Source organism: Elgaria multicarinata, chromosome 23, assembly GCF_023053635.1.
Source record: "Elgaria multicarinata webbii isolate HBS135686 ecotype San Diego chromosome 23, rElgMul1.1.pri, whole genome shotgun sequence".
Classification (NCBI taxonomy): Eukaryota; Metazoa; Chordata; class Lepidosauria; order Squamata; family Anguidae; genus Elgaria; species Elgaria multicarinata.
Window position 1 is genome coordinate 10,594,303 of NC_086193.1, and position 15,576 is coordinate 10,609,878.

The window sequence follows — 15,576 nt, forward strand, 5'->3', positions numbered from 1 at the left end:
GTAGTCTAACCTGGAAGTTACCAGTGCGAAGTGTCATGGATTTCCAAGGCCAGTGTGACACTAGCAAACAGCACACTGGGCACGTTTTGATTCCGGATGAACAGGCGTTGCCTGACAGGGCTGCACGATGTCCGGGTCCCCGTAAGGACCCAATTGCGGACAACCGTCACAACGAGAACGGGGAAAAAGAATTAGCGTGGTGGAAAGAGACACGGACACGTTTTGTTTCTAACGGCAGCGTGATCACACGAGGAAAGAGCTCGGGACGGCCCACAGGCGAGAGGCGACGGGCGAGCGGAGCAGTCGAGCGAGAAAACCGCGAACGGAACCGGTGGTGACAGAGGCCTAGCCGCGCCGGAAGCCCTGCCGAAATACAGACAGGCGCCCTGCCGCTCGTTTCGAGGCGGCCCTACGGCAACGGGGATACGTTTCAGTGCAGCTTTGGCCTCTGTACAGGCCGGAAAGCCTGCCTGAGGCGCCCCGCCCCGTTTGCAAGAGAACGGCCGGTTCTTGAAGGGCCTGAAGCGAAAACCCAGAAGCGGAACGCGCGGGAGAAGGCCCCAAAGTCTGCCGGGTCAGAGGCTTTCAACGCGCCAGGTCTCCCTTCTGGCCGGTCCACAGTTCCCGCAGCTCCACCCTGCAGCCCAGGTCCCTCAAGGCGGCTTTGGCTACGTCGTCGCACTCCCGGTGGGCGGCTCGCGCCTCCGTGATCAAGTCCTCGGCTCCCATCTCCAGGATGGGCTGGGAGAAGTCCTGCGCGTGGGCAACCAGGTTGCGGATCAGCATGCACGCTTGTTTCTGGGGAGGAAAAAACATCGTCATTATCCTGAATTAATACGTGCCTTTATCCCACTCCTCGGCCCAAAAGGCGTATGTGCAGCTGTGAAAACAAGGCTGTTCCCTGGCCACGGATTTGCGATCTGAAAAGACACAGCACACGAGGAAAAAGCGACACGGAGGGATGAGGAAAAAAATAATCCAGGCTTTCCGCAAAGCTGGTGGAATGGCTTCTGGTGGTAACAGGTGACGGGGCACAGCATTCAAATCGGTGTCACTGGAACAAGCGACTTTAGTTGTCCTTGTTCCATTCAAGAGGCAGCTGGACAACCATCTGTCAGGGATGCTTTAGGGTGGATTCCTGCATTGAGCAGGGGGGTTGGACTTGATGGCCTTGTAGGACCCTTCCAACTCTACTATTCTATGATTCCTTTGTTTATTTATATTAATTTATTTAGACCACAACCCAACTGGGCTGAAGCTTGTTAGACGAAAGCCTTTGATCTCGGGGCTTCTGAGATTCCTATGTCCTGTCGGGCTGCTGTCGGCAGGACGGGAGATGCAGCGGAGGCGATTTTCAGCACTGCAGAGTGGGGGAGTGCGGCCCACGTCGGGGTGGGTGGGTGGGCTTGTTTGTGGGGGCGACCCCCCCCCGGATTTCCTACGGATGCCCACCCTCGATGTAATGGTAGCCGTAGTTATAGCAGGGCAGGCTTCGGGGCAGAGACCGCCATTTCCTCCCAAGGAAAAGCCCACAGTACCTGCACGGCGACTTCCCGGGGGTGCATCTTCATGGCCTGCAAAGCCGCCAGGGCCCCGCCGCCCTCCATGATGACCCGGCAGTTCTCCGGCTTACGCAGCGCCAGCATGCACAGAGCAGCGCAGCTCTGCTCACACACCTGGGGAGGGAAAGGGGGCGGGCGGAGAAAGTCGGGGGGTCTCCATGGTGAAGCCATTCGCGAAAACCAGCCCCGGTTGCAAAACAGGAAACCCCGGGTTTATGGCAGGCCTAGCGGGGCCTGTGCTTTCTCTATCTCCCCAGGAATCCAGATCTTATTTATTTATTTGTTTATTACATTTATACACCGCCCCATAGCCGAAGCTCTCTGGGCGGTTTACAAAAGTTAAAAACAGTGGGCATTAAAAAAAGTATACAAAATTTAAAACCATCAAAAATATAAAAACAACAGTATAAAACAGTATCTATTTTAAACAACAACAGTTCTGGGGTCCGTTAAAAACAAACAAACTTAGCATTGTTAAATGTTAAATGCCTGGGAGAAGAGAAAGGTCTTGACCTGGCGCTGAAAAGATAATGTTGGCGCCAGGCGGGCCTCAGTAGGGAGATCGTTCCATAATTGGGGGGGCCGCCACCTAAAAGGCCCTCTCCCTTGTTGCCATCCTCCGAGCTTCCCTCGGAGCAGGCACTCGGAGGAGGACCTTGGATGTTGAGCGCAGTGTATGGGTAGGTTCATGTCGGGAGAGGCGTTCCGTCAGGTGTTGTGATCCCAAGCTGTGTAAGGCTTTATAGGTTAGAACCAGCACCTGGAATTGGGCTCAGAAATGTACAGGCAGCCAATGCCTATAATTGGGGGGCCACCACTGAAAAGGCCCTCTCCCTTGTTGCTTCCCTCGGAGTAGGCACTCGGAGTAGGACCTTAGATGTTGGGCGCAGTGAACGGGAAGGTCCATGTCGGGAGACCTACATGGGGGCCTCCACTGAAAAGGCCCTCTCAAGGGCAAGGGCGGATTTCATCCAATTTCATTCCTATAGCCCTCATTCCTTCCGTTACTCCAGAAGTGGAAAGGCCCAGGGGCCTAAATCTGTGTCCAGTTCTGGGCACCACACTTCAAGAAGGACGCATTGGCCACGCGTGGGTGGTAAATCCATATAGTGAGTTTGTTAGTGAGCAGAAATACAGACTTCACAGAGTTCCAAAATGCTGCAAAGAGACCTGTGTAGCCTAATACAGTGAGTAGAATTTTCGCAGGCTTTAACTGACAAGAGCAGGCTTTATTACAAGGATGGGCTTCTCATAGTTATGTCAGCCTTTTCCCACCCTACTCTCAACTTACCTGTGGGCTTCCAAGATGGCGGCTCATAGCCAACACAATGAGGTCAGTCCCTCCGGCGTTCACGATGGCATCTTTCACGTCGTCATTGCCCGCGATGGCTCGGATGGCACTGAGTACCTGTTTCACCAGCTCCTACAATTTACAAATGAAGGCGTTTTTGTTTTTAAAGTAACGCTCAGGCAGATGCAGGAAACTGAGATCATACACTACGACAAAATTAAGGAAGGTTGTTTCCTTCGGATGCTTTGGATGAGGGGAGGTAACGAGTGGGGTACTGCAGGGCTCAGTCCTGGGCCCAGGGCTCTTCAACATTTTTATTAACGATTTGGATGAGGAGGTGCAGGGAACGCTGATCAAATTTGCAGAGGACACAAAATTGGGTGGGATAGCTAATACCCTGGTAGACAGAATCAAAGTTCAAAGTGATCTTGACAGGCTGGAGTGCTGGGCTGAAAGCAACAGAATGAAATTTAATAGGGATCAATGCCAAGTTCTACATCTAGGAAATAGAAACCAAATGCACAGTAACAAGATGGGGGATACTTGGCTCAGCAATACTACAAACGAGAAGGATCTTGGAATTGTTGTAGATCACAAGCTGAATATGAGCCAACAGTGCGATATTGCTGCAAGGAAGGCAAATGCTATTTTGGGCTGCATTAATAGAAGTATAGCTTCCAAATCGCGAGAGGTACTGGTTCCTCTCTATTCGGCCCTGGTTAGGCCTCATCTAGAGTATTGCGTCCAGTTCTGGGCTCCACAATTCAAGAAGGACGCAGACAAGCTGGAGCGTGTTCAGAGGAGGGCAACCAGGAGGATCAGAGGTCTGGAAACAAAGCCCTATGAAGAGAGACTGAAAGAACTGGGCATGTTTAGCCTGGAGAAGAGAAGATGGAGGGGAGACATGATAGCACTCTTCAAATACTTGAAAGGTTGTCACACAGAGGAGGGCCAGGATCTCTTCTCGATCCTCCCAGAGTGCAGGACACGGAATAATGGGCTCAAGTTAAAGGAAGCCAGATTCCAGCTGGACATCAGGAAAAACTTCCTGGCTGTTAGAGCAGTACGACAAAACATCAGGAAAAACTTCCTGACTGTTAGAGCAGTACGACAATGGAATCAGTTACCCAGGGAGGTTGTGGGCTCTCCCACACTAGAGGCCTTCAAGAGGCAGCTGGGCAACTATCTGTCAGGGATGTTTTAGGGTGGATTCTTGCATTGAACAGGAGGTTGGACTCGATGGCTTTATAGGCCTCTTCCAACTCTACTATTCTAGGATTACAACTCCCATCAGGCCCAGCTAGCAAGATCAACAGTCAGAATGGCTGGGGTTGGAATGCAAAGTGCCTGGAGGGCATCAGGCCTCCTTTCCTCATTGTGCTATAATTTAACCATTGTCAGTTTTAAATTTCATTCTGGTTCTTTTTCCTGCCTGCTTTTCTAACCTATCAAGACCCTTTTGAACATCGGTTCTGTGTTCTAAAGTAATACCTGGTGGTCGATGCAGTCTGCCAAGAGCGCCACGATGAAGTTTAAGCCTCCGAGGTCCACAATCTCCTGGCAAAACTCGTTTCGGACAGATAGGCGTGCCAGGGTGGCACAGATTTCACTCAAAACGCTGCTGTCATCAGTGAAAGCTGAGCGGGGAGAAAGAGAGAAATGAAATAGATGGACTGATGGATAATTGCAGGACTGCGTGTACAGTGCAGTTCCAGGAGAGCGTCGAAAAAGCACGGATTCATGCGTATTGGAAACACCCAACAGTCACCTCTATTGGGGAGAAAGTTATTATATGGATAAACATTGTATTGGAACACTCTTTAATATTTACTGATGTGCACGTTTTTCCAAGTTATTCACTTGCTTCTAGGAAGTTAATACATGGTCAGCGTGAATGGATTCTCTGTGCCCTTTTGACAAATACTGATACCATTAACCATTACCCAGAGGACCTTCTCTTCTGCTGCTCCCAGACTGTGGAACGGCCTGCCGGAGGAGACTCGTCAGCTTGACAGTCTTTTAGCATTCAAGAAAGCTATCAAGACTGATCTCTTCTGGCAGGCCTATCTGGTGGAATTTCAGGATGCTTTTAGGATGTTTTTAATCAGTATTTTAGATATTTTATGCTTGTTGTTGTTCCCCGCCTCGATCCAATCGGAGAGGCGGGTAAGAAATAAATTATTATCATTACACCACGGGAAGGATAAACACTCACCTATAACGCAATGGACTGAGAACATCACAACACTATCAACTTTTGAAAGGTTGGTATATAGAAGCCACTTGCAAATGGACACATATATGGCAGATATTGGGTCTGCTTTGGGGGAATTTTATGCATAATCCACTTTTCCCAGAAAACTGTAGCTGACTGAAATGGATCCTTCTGAGCCATGGAGTTATACTATATACAAATGCAATTTTCTTCCTTTCTTCTTTTTTTTATGATCTATTTTGTTGCAACCCACCTCAAAAGTCCTTGCCTGCAAGGAGGCAAGCTTCACTAGATGGGTATACATCCTTTCCTCCTGACCTTCTTCCCCCACCCAAATATTATTTCCGCATATATTATTTATTTTAAAATTTAAACACAGAAAACAAAATGAACTTGAACATACCATCCCTCTTCTCCCCCATCTCACATGAAATCAAGCACCAACTATTACAAAATAGTTGCAAAATATTGCAAAATATTGCAAAATAGTTGCAAAATATTGCAAAATAGTTGCAAAAGGTATCATGAAGAATCTAAGAAGTGCCGTGCTGGGATCAGATCGATGGTCCATCCAGCCCACCGCTCTGTTGGGCTGTATTCATAGAAGTCTAGCTTCCAAATCGCGTGAGGTACTGGTTCCTCTCTATTCGGCCCTGGTTAGGCCTCATCTCGAGTATTGCGTCCAGTTCTGGGCTCCACAATTCAAGAAGGACGCAGACAAGTTGGAGCGTGTTCAGAGGAGGGCAACCAGGATGATCAGGGGTCTGGAAACAAAGCCCTATGAGGAGAGACTGAAAGAACTGGGCAGGTTTAGCTCGGAGAAGAGAAGGCGGAGGGGAGACGTGATAGCACTCTTCAAATACTTGAAAGGTTGTCACACAGAGGAGGGCCAGGATCTCTTCTCGATCCTCCCAGAGTGCAGGACATGGAATCATGGGCTCAATTATAGGAAGCCAGGTTCCAGCTGGACATCAGGAAAAACTTCCTGACGGTTAGAGCAGTACAACAATGGAACCAGATACCCAGGTGGTGGGCTCTCCCACACTAGAGGCCTTCAAGAGGCAGCTGGACAACCATCTGTCAGGGTTGCTTTGAGGTGGATTCCTGCATTGAGCAGGGGTTTGGATTCGATGGCCTTAGAGGCCCCTTCCAACTCTACTATTCTATGATTGAATCATGCCAACTTTACTGGATGAAATACCATTTTAGCAAGTTGTTAACCTTATTGCAAGGTGTTTAGCCTTGGATCAGGATGGAGAGGTGGGTAAGAAATATATTTATTATTATTATTCTTACCCGCCTCTCCATTTTGATTGAGGCGGGGAACAACAGTGAATATAAAATACATAAACTGAATTAAGAACATAATATACATCGTTAAAACATCCTAAAAACATCCTAAAGTTCTCCTGGATAGGCCTGCCGGAAGAGATCAGTCTTGATAGCTTTCTTAAATGCTAAAAGACTGTTAAGTTGACGAGTCTCCTCCGGCAGGTCGTTCCACAGTCTGGGAGCAGCAGAAGAGAAGGTCCTTTGGGTAATACATGTCAGCCTAATTTTGGCAGACTAAAGTAGATTCTTCCCAGAGGACCTGAGTGTGCAGGGCGGATTGTACGGGAGACGGCGATCTTGCAGGTAGTCTGGACCCAAACCACGCAGGACTTTAAAGGTGATAACCAACACTTTATACTTCGCCCAGAAACTAACTGGCAACCACTATAAATAAATATATTGAATTAAGGGCGGGGCAGGCAGGTTCTTCTACCTTTAGCAGCTTCTATAAGGATTCGCAAGCCGTTGTGCTCCACCACGATCATCTTGGCGTGGTCATGGGCGTGGCCGAAAGGCACCCGGATGTCATCGTCAAAGGTCATGATCCTCAGCCCCGAACAGGCCTCCCGGACCACGTCGGCGCGGTCCCCGTGCCGGACGATCGCCCCAGCCAGCAGCGGGAGGACGCCGCCTTTCACCAGGTCCTGCCGGTTCTGCTCGTGTTTCAGGCAGGCGTACCGGACGCAACGGACCCCAGCGAGGGTGAGGTCACCGTCGTCCCGGCTTTCCTGCAACACCCGCAGCAGCAGCTCCTGCCCAGAGGCATCGAGGAGATCGGGTTGGCCGTCCAGGAGCGCGGAGAGGGCGTGGAGGGCTTTAGGAAGCGAGCACCGGTCTTCGGACGCCAGCCGGCAAGCGGCCATGACGGCAGGGTAAGCGCCCTTCTGCGCCGCTAGGTACCGGACAGCTAGCTCCTGACGGCACTGCTTGGCGAAGCCGACCAGGAGTTCATCCACCTGGGGCGATTCAGCATCAATGACGGCTTTCTGGAGGGAGTCCAAGATCTACAGAAGGAAAAGAAGGGGTAACAGATTTGTCCGGTTCACTTCCTTGAGTGGAAGCAATGAGGCCCTTTTGCCAGCGCTATTTTTTTTTCCCCTCTGCCCTTCCCACCGCCTTTTCCTTGCATGTCGTAACTTTCTACATTATAAGTCGCCAGGCCGGAAGCAGTCTTGTTTGGCTGATCGTACGTATGTAAGCCAACCCCGGGAGCCTTTTCAGATGAGGAGTGGGATACTGAGTAGTAGTAGTTATATTTATTTATCTCCTGCCTTTTCCCCCAGTACCGGGACTCAAGTCGGTTTACAAGATTAAAACATATACAATTAAAACATATACATATAAATTTACAAAAGCTAAAGTAGAATGAAGCCCACAGTAAAATTAAACACATTTAAAAACTTTAAAAACGGTAACATTTTTTAAAAACTAAAATCCGATACATTAACACAGAGCAGAGTATTTCCAAAAGCCTGCCGGAACAAAAACGTTTCTGCCTGCCTCCGAAAGTGTAACACAGAGCCAGCCAGCCTCCCTGGGAAGGGAGTTCCAGGGCCTTGGAACACACACAGTATTATCATCATCAACTCTTTTCTTGCTTGTCGCAGTGCCAAATGGAGCGGAACCAGGACCTCGCGCGATTTAGAAGCTCTACTTCTATTTATGCAGCCCAAAATAGCATTTGCTTTTTTTTTTTGCAGCCGCCTCACACTGTTGGCTCATATTCAGCTTGAGATCTACTGACAGCTCAGATAGATGCGACGGCCAGGAGTGCCTACTATCAGCTTCGGCTGATACGCCAGCTGCGCCCCTTCTTAGAGTCAGAAGACCTAAAGACAGTAGTGCACGCACTGGTAACCTCAAGGCTTGACTTCTGCAATGCGCTCTACATAGGGCTACCATTGTACCTAGTTCGGAAACTTCAACTTGTTCAAAATATGGCAGCCAGGTTGGTCACCGGTACACCTAGAGGTAAGCATATTACCCCAACATTAAAATCACTCCACTGGCTGCCAATTAGTTTCCGGGCAAAGTACAAAGTGTTGGTCATTGCCTTTAAAGCCCTAAATGGTTTGGGTCCAGGTTACTTGCGGGATCGCCTTCTCCCATATAGTCCGCCCCGCACACTCAGGTCCTCTGGGGTGAACTTACTTCAGTCAGCTAAAACTAGGCTGACATCAGTTTCCCAGAGGACCTTTTCTTCTGTCGCCCCCAGATTGCTGGAGGAGATTCGTAATATTAACTCTCTGTGTGATTTTAAGGCAGCTTTGAAGACTAGCCTTTTCCAGCAGGCCTATCCAGATCAATGTTAAATCATGAATTTTTAAGATGTATTGATTCCTGTTCTAATGTTGTTCCCCGCCTCAATCCAAAGGGAGAGGCGGATACGAAATAAATAAATATATTATTATTATTATTATTATTATTATTAATTCCAAGATCCTTCTCGTTTGTAGCATTGCCAGCACAGGAGGCAGTACGCTGGGGAACATGATCCGGAGGGTGTAAATGCGCTCGTGCCCTGCTTGCAAGCCTCCCGTTGGGGTGTCTCGTCGGCCGCTGCGTGAGCAGGACTCTAGTTTAAAGAGGCTTCGGTTCTGATCCAGCACAGATCTTGTGAGTTTCCCAGAGCCGGCGTGGGAAACAGGACACTGGGGCTGGATGGAACCGTGGGCCTGATCCAGCAAGTTTGGTCCTTTTCCCGGGTGGCCACAAGCACTTCCCTCACCTGTAAAATAGCGTGCTTCTGTTCTTGACCGTTCTCGGAGGCAGGGCTGGGTGCCGCCTTCACTACGTTGCTCAAATCCACACCTGAAAAAGAGGAGCGACACAGAAATGAGCCCAGCGGCCTCTGATTCAGCCAAACTCCCTGATCGCTGTCCTCGCCACGCAAACAGGACAGCCAATTTTACTTGTTTAAAACATTTCTTGGCCGCAGAGGCCCCTACAAGGCGGCTCACGACCATAACATACATAAAAGAGGAACAGGAGTAAAGTATTTAAAATATTAAAAGCAACAAAAGCGTGACTGCAATAAAACCCACAGTTAAAACAATAAAAACAACAGAAGCAGCAATAACAATAACAGCGATAACACTCATTGTGGGAAGGCCACGGCAAAATAAAATGTTCTTAAGGCCATCTTAAAAGCCTGCAAGGATGGTGCGTGCTGGACCTCTGGGGCGGCTTGGCCACCCCAGAGAAGGCCAAGCCTGGGCATGTTTAGCCTGGAGAACAGAAGATGGAGGGGAGACATGAGAGCACTCTTCAAATGCTTGAAAGGTTGTCCCACAGAGGAGGGCCAGGATCTCTTCTCCATCCTCCCAGAGTGCAGGACACGGAATGACGGACTCATCAGGAAAAACTTCCTGACTGTTAGAGCAGTACGACAATGGAACCAGTTACCTAGGGTCATGGGCTTTCCCACACTAGAGGCCTTCAAGAGGCAGCTGGACAACCGTCTGTCAGGGATGCTTTAGGGTGGATTCCTGCATTGAGTGGGGGGTTGGACTCGATGGCCTTAGAGGCCCCTTCCAACTCTACAATTCTATGATTCCATGTGGACAGTAGGACTTCCATCTGAGCAAAACTAAATAGGATGGAAGTTTGTTGAGTGGAGTTTTCACATTGCGTTGACTCACATGTCATCTGAACTGAGCCTCTCTCAGCCCGACCTACCTCACAGGGCTGTTGTGAGGATATCACAGGTGGAGGGAGAACCTCGCAAGGAAGATGGAACTCCTTGGAGAAAGGATGTTGTAAAAAAAAAGTAATGTAAAAAGTAATGAAACAAACAGGCACGCTGCCCTGATGTGAATAGCCTTCCACATGGGTTTATCACCCTTCCCTGGCTGGGACTGATGAAAATTATTATTATTATTATTATTATTATTATTATTATTTAGAATATTTATATACCGCTCCCCATTGAAAAATTTCGGAGCGGTGTACAAGGTAAAATGAAAATAAAAACAGAATAAAACAGTTAAAACAAAATTTAAAAGAAGCAATAACAGTAATCCGAGGCTGCATGTTAAAGAAAGGCTTCTTGGAATAAAGATGTTTTTAGGAGGCACTGAAAGGAGTACAAGGTTGGCGCCTGCCTGACCTCCAGAGGCAGGGAGTTCCACAGGAGGGGGGCCACCACGCTGAAGGCTCTTCCCCTGGTGGACTCCAATCAGAGGATGGATCTATGTGGGACCACCGGGAGCAGGCCCTCGGATGACCTCAGTGACCGGGCAGGTTGGTAAGGGAGAAGGCGCTCTCTCAGGCATCCTGGTCCCAAGTTGTTTAGGGCTTTGTACACAAGTACAAGAACCTTCAACCTGGCCCGGTAGCGAATAGTCAGCCAGTGCAGTTCCCTCCGCAGAGGAGTTCCATGCTGGAAAGGGGCAGCTCCAGACAACAGCCGGGCTGCAGCATTCTGCACGAGCTCCAGCTTCCGGAGCAGCTTCAAGGGCAGCCCCACATAGAGCGCGTTGCAGTAATCCAATCTTGAGATATTGAAGATATGGAGACCCACCCACCCCCAGATTGGCGAAGGCTGGTTTTAGAAACCCAACCCGTACCTTGAGACTCAAACTGCTGGACAGCTTCGTTCACCGCCTCTTCCGGATCCATCCCGAACTCAAGGATGTTTTCTTGCACCACGTCGTCAAACGTCTCCTGGGTAATCCGCTTAGCCGCCATATTGATTGGAAACCACGTCCGGGTTCAGTGCCTGCAGATAGGAGAGCGGTTTAGGTGCCGGGGTGTTGAAATGGAGGCCAGGGAACAACACATGGATACGGAGGTGTTTGCCTCGCTTTCTCATAACGCCAGAGGCCAGGTCATCCAATGTCAGGAGAGTCAGAAAGGTCATTATAAGAAAAAGAATTGAGAATCAAACTGCCAGTACCGTACTGCCTTTATACAAATCTAGGGTGAGACCACACTGAGAATACTGTGGACAGTTCTGGGCACCACACCTAAAAAAGGTGTGGGAAAAGGGCAGAAAAGGGCAACTCAAATGATTAAGGGGTTGGAAGATCTCTCCTACGAGGGAAGGTTACATCAGCTGGGATTGCTTAGCTAGGAAAAAAGGAGGCTGAGGGGAGACATGATAGAGGTGGACAAAATGATGCCAGGTGTAGAGAAGGTGGATATAGGGAGACTTTTTCTCCCTCTTTCAAAATACTAGAAGCCAGGGTCATTATCCCATGAAGCTGATGGGTGGGAGATTCAGGACAGATCAAAGGAAGGACTTCTTCACACAGCGCAGAGTTAAACTGTGGAACTCACTTCCACAAGATGTAGTGATGGCCACTAATTTCATTGGCTTTCAAAGGGGGTTGGATCAATTCCTGGAGGAGGAGGAGGAGAAGGCTATGCATGATTACTAGCCCTGATGGCTAAATGCTACCTCCAGTATCCGGGGCAGTAAGCCTGTGTGCACCAGTTGCTGGGGAACATGGGCGGGAGGGTGCTGTTGCACCGTGTCCTGCTTTGTGGGTCCCTGGTCGACAGCAGGTCGGCCCGTGTGAACAGAGTGCTGGACTAGATGGACCGTTGGTCTGATCCAGCAGGGCTCTTCTGATGTTCTTAGAAAAGAAATGGTTTGGAGAGGGGAGAAGAACCGGCTGGCTGATGCAACAGCATGGATTCCCATCCTTCCAGCCGCTGCAGCCTGAAGGAACAGCCGCTGCAGTTAAGGGAGAGGATGTCCAAAGGAAACGCTTTTTCTGTCGAGCTGACGGCAGCAACCTCATATCTCAGCCCTTCGTTTCAATGCTAGCACCGTGCGGCTTTTTATCTGTGAGAGCCCAGAGATGCTTTTTCCAGGACAAGCTTCAAAATCAGGGCCTGGGGAAACGATCCGCTGCGCTTACACCCGAGGTGCTCTTGGCAGAACGCCCCTACCAGAAGGTCGTCACTGCAGAGAGAAACGTCTTCCCCGACAGCGGCGAAACATCGCCGGCACTGACTTCATTGCAGATCTGTGCTCCAGATCTGCGTCACGGTTTTAGCGTCGCCAAGGCAAACGGCCGACGTGAAACACGGATTTAAATCAAGGCTCCCGTTTCCCAAGCTAAACAAGGACATGAACGCTAACAGGTCGCCATCATGCTTAAAACATATCAGGGTTTTTTGCATTTCTGCCTTAGACAAAGGTCTCGTTTGGCTGCAATCAATTTCCAGAAGGGGTGAGTCGCGTTAGCCAAGACTCTCGTGGCCTCTTAAAGACGAACACAAATTTATTCTGGTATCAGCTTTCGTGGACACAGAAATATCTTCAAAACTGTCTAGTCACACAGCTTGCACACACCTGCCGGACTACAGAATTTAAATCCTTCTTACACACAGGATTTGTGCCTCGATCTCTTTGCAAAAAAGAAATCATATACTATATTTTAACCAGGTTAAGAAACTCTCTGTGCCAACAGAGAAATAATTGAAGACCAGCTGCCCGATGCTAAACTGTCTACGTCATCAATAACAACCGTTTTCACGAGTAGCGGCTGTCAATAACGTAATGAAAACTGTTTGTACTTCCTGCGTTTCATTTTCGCTCTGAGCTCACGGTTTACAGTCTCCATCCCCCAAACCATAATGAATGTTCTAGGGTGCAATCCTATGCGCATTTAGACAGAAATAAGTCCTACAATTTCCAGCATCCCCCAGCCTGCCAAAACGTGGCTGGACTTGAAATTTCCGCCAACCTAGGCCAGCACGGTCATCAGCCAGGGATGATGGAAGGTGTATTCCACCTTCTAGAAGGTGGTATCCAATGGGAGTCTTACATAAACTAGGCCCATTCACTTCAACGAGCGTGTTCAGACGACACGCTAAACCAGGGTTTGCAGCACACGGTTAGCGAGCGTGTTGAAACCGCGGTTATGTCGCCACCATATTTAGGAACGCTTTAAACGACACACTAAGTCATGGTTCACAAGCCATAACGTTTAGCACAAAATGCTTAACCAGAATGTTTAGAGTGTCATCCGAACAGGATCAATGAGGGTATTCTGTGTAGGAGTACACTGCCCCCTGTTCTAACATGCTTGACACAATTTTCGTATTAGGTTTTTATTTTTAATCCACAAAATCCAGTGTATCGTTGGTTAAAAACCCAACCAAGCACTGGTTTAAAATCCACCGCACTGCAGTGCCATCGATGAACGTATTACAGAATCTTGCTAAGAAGGCAGACAAGGCATTGCCTTGAAGCACCTCACCACAACAAACGCTGTAATCTAAATATATTGCACGCTACACCTTATATTTAAAAAAACAAATGCACTTCGTTGGGATTAAGGCGTGGAAAGAAAAAAAGACTTCGAGGCTGAGGATTTGACTTCCAGACAGAGAGAGAGAGGACAGAGCTCTGGCAGGTCTTTGAAAGAAATTAAGAACAGGCTCTCCCTCCAAATACAATTTATATTGTATTTTGCACTATGGTTTTATACTGTTGTTTTATACTTCGAATGTTTTTAATTTTTGTGAACCGCCTAGAGAGCTCCAGCTATTGGGCGGTATAGAAATGTAATAAATAAAATAAATAAATAAATAAATATTGATCCCAATAGTGGATTTTTGCCCAGAGATTAGGATGAGGCACCGAGAAAAAGGGGAAACTAGATTCTCCAAGGAGCACGCACCAGTTGTAGGGCCAGGGATGCTTCTAGACCAATGTGTGACCCTCCCGATGTTTCACCCTACAACTCCCATGCCCCTCGCCAGCGTGGACAATGGTAAGGGATGATGGGCTTTGTAGGACAAAACACTCCATCCCCATCCCGGTAAAATTCTGTGAAGGAGGCAGGGAGCAGGTACTATAAAAGCCTCATCTGGAAGCGAGGAAACCCCAGTTCAAATTTTCAATCGTTCATGATGCTCACAGGGTGACATCACTGGGTGGGGTGACCCTATGGAAAGGAGGACAGGGCTCCTGCATCTTTAAGGGGATTTCAGCTGATGTCCTTTGTATGCATGCAGCACCTGGTGAAATCTCCTCTTCCTCACAACAGTTCAAGCTGCAGGAGCCCTGCCCTCTTTTGGAACTGGTCACTCTAGCATAGCTAGAGCAGCTTTAACTTAGGCTGACCTTGTGGAAAGGAGGACAGGGCTCCTGCATCTTTAACAATTGTATAGAGAAGGGGATTTCAGCAGATGTCATTTGTATGCATGCAGCACGTGGTGAAATCTCCTCTTCGTAACAACTGTGAAAGCTGCAAGAGCCCTGCCTTCTTTTGTATCTGGTTAAGAGGACAGCTTTCACTGTTGTGATGAAGAGGGAATTTCACTAGGTGATGCATGCATAAAAATGACACTTGCTGAAATTCCCTTTTCAGTACAACTGTTAAAGCTACAGGAGCCCTGTCCTCCTCTTCATAGGGTCACCCTATCACTGGGTGACCTACACACCCTCCCTCTCAGCTTAAGCTACCTAACAGGGTTGTTGTAAGAATAAAAATAGGAAATAGGGTAAAATGGCTTCTTAAAGGAAAAGGTGGATCACTGAACACAGCAAACCTCAAGGTCAGGACTCAGCGTAGTCAGTGGGGGGAGAGGGAGAGAAGAGAAGAGGACGAGGTTAGGGGAAAGTGCCTCTGAGCATGTACAAAGAGCATCCTTTTCCTCTCCTCTTCTAGATAAAACCCACTGCCTGGCTTCCACACCCACACCCTGAGTTTGGGATGGGGGGGGGATACTAGAGTATTTGGGTTTGGGGGGAAATACTAGAGTAAACTTTGCCTCTGCGCATATATGGAGTTCCCCCTCCTCCTCCTCCTTTTTCTCCTCCTCATCACTTCCACCCTTAACTGGGTGCAAGGACAAACAGACAAAGCGACACCAAAGCACCTCTGAGCACGTGTAGAGTACACCCACACCCCCGAGTATAAGCCTCTGTTAAGGGCTCCCCTCCGTTCGCACCGCTTACCTGAAATGTCCCCCGGCGCTTGCCGTAGCCGCCCCCGCTCTAACCCGCCGCTGCCAGGAAACCAGGCGCGGTCTGAGCTCAGGAAGATGCGCGTTTGCAGCAGCTGCTGGGGCGGGGTGCTTTTGGCCGCACGCAGCCACCGTACGTCCCGCGCCACGTGACACTGGGAACGAGAGTCCGCCAATGGCAATGCCGGCTGGGCGCCCACAAAGGAAGCTCCACTACGCATGCGTCGAACTCGGCACCGCCAGGCTCG

The 15,576-nt window shown here is 49.0% G+C and overlaps 1 protein-coding gene across 1 annotated transcript; it reads right to left on the reverse strand.

The window, feature by feature from the left end:
- Positions 1-240: 240 nt before the first annotated feature.
- On the reverse strand, positions 241-15,407 carry ARMC6 (armadillo repeat containing 6). Its single transcript, XM_063146876.1, has 8 exons — positions 15,321-15,407; positions 10,969-11,120; positions 9,129-9,211; positions 6,834-7,404; positions 4,345-4,490; positions 2,854-2,985; positions 1,539-1,676; positions 241-798 (listed from the first exon to the last, which is right to left on the reverse strand). The coding sequence occupies exons 2-8, from the start codon at positions 11,087-11,089 to the stop codon at positions 586-588; spliced, it is 1,404 nt and encodes a 467-aa protein (XP_063002946.1). The 5' UTR covers positions 11,090-11,120; positions 15,321-15,407; the 3' UTR covers positions 241-585.
- Between the last annotated feature and the right edge of the window lie 169 nt (positions 15,408-15,576).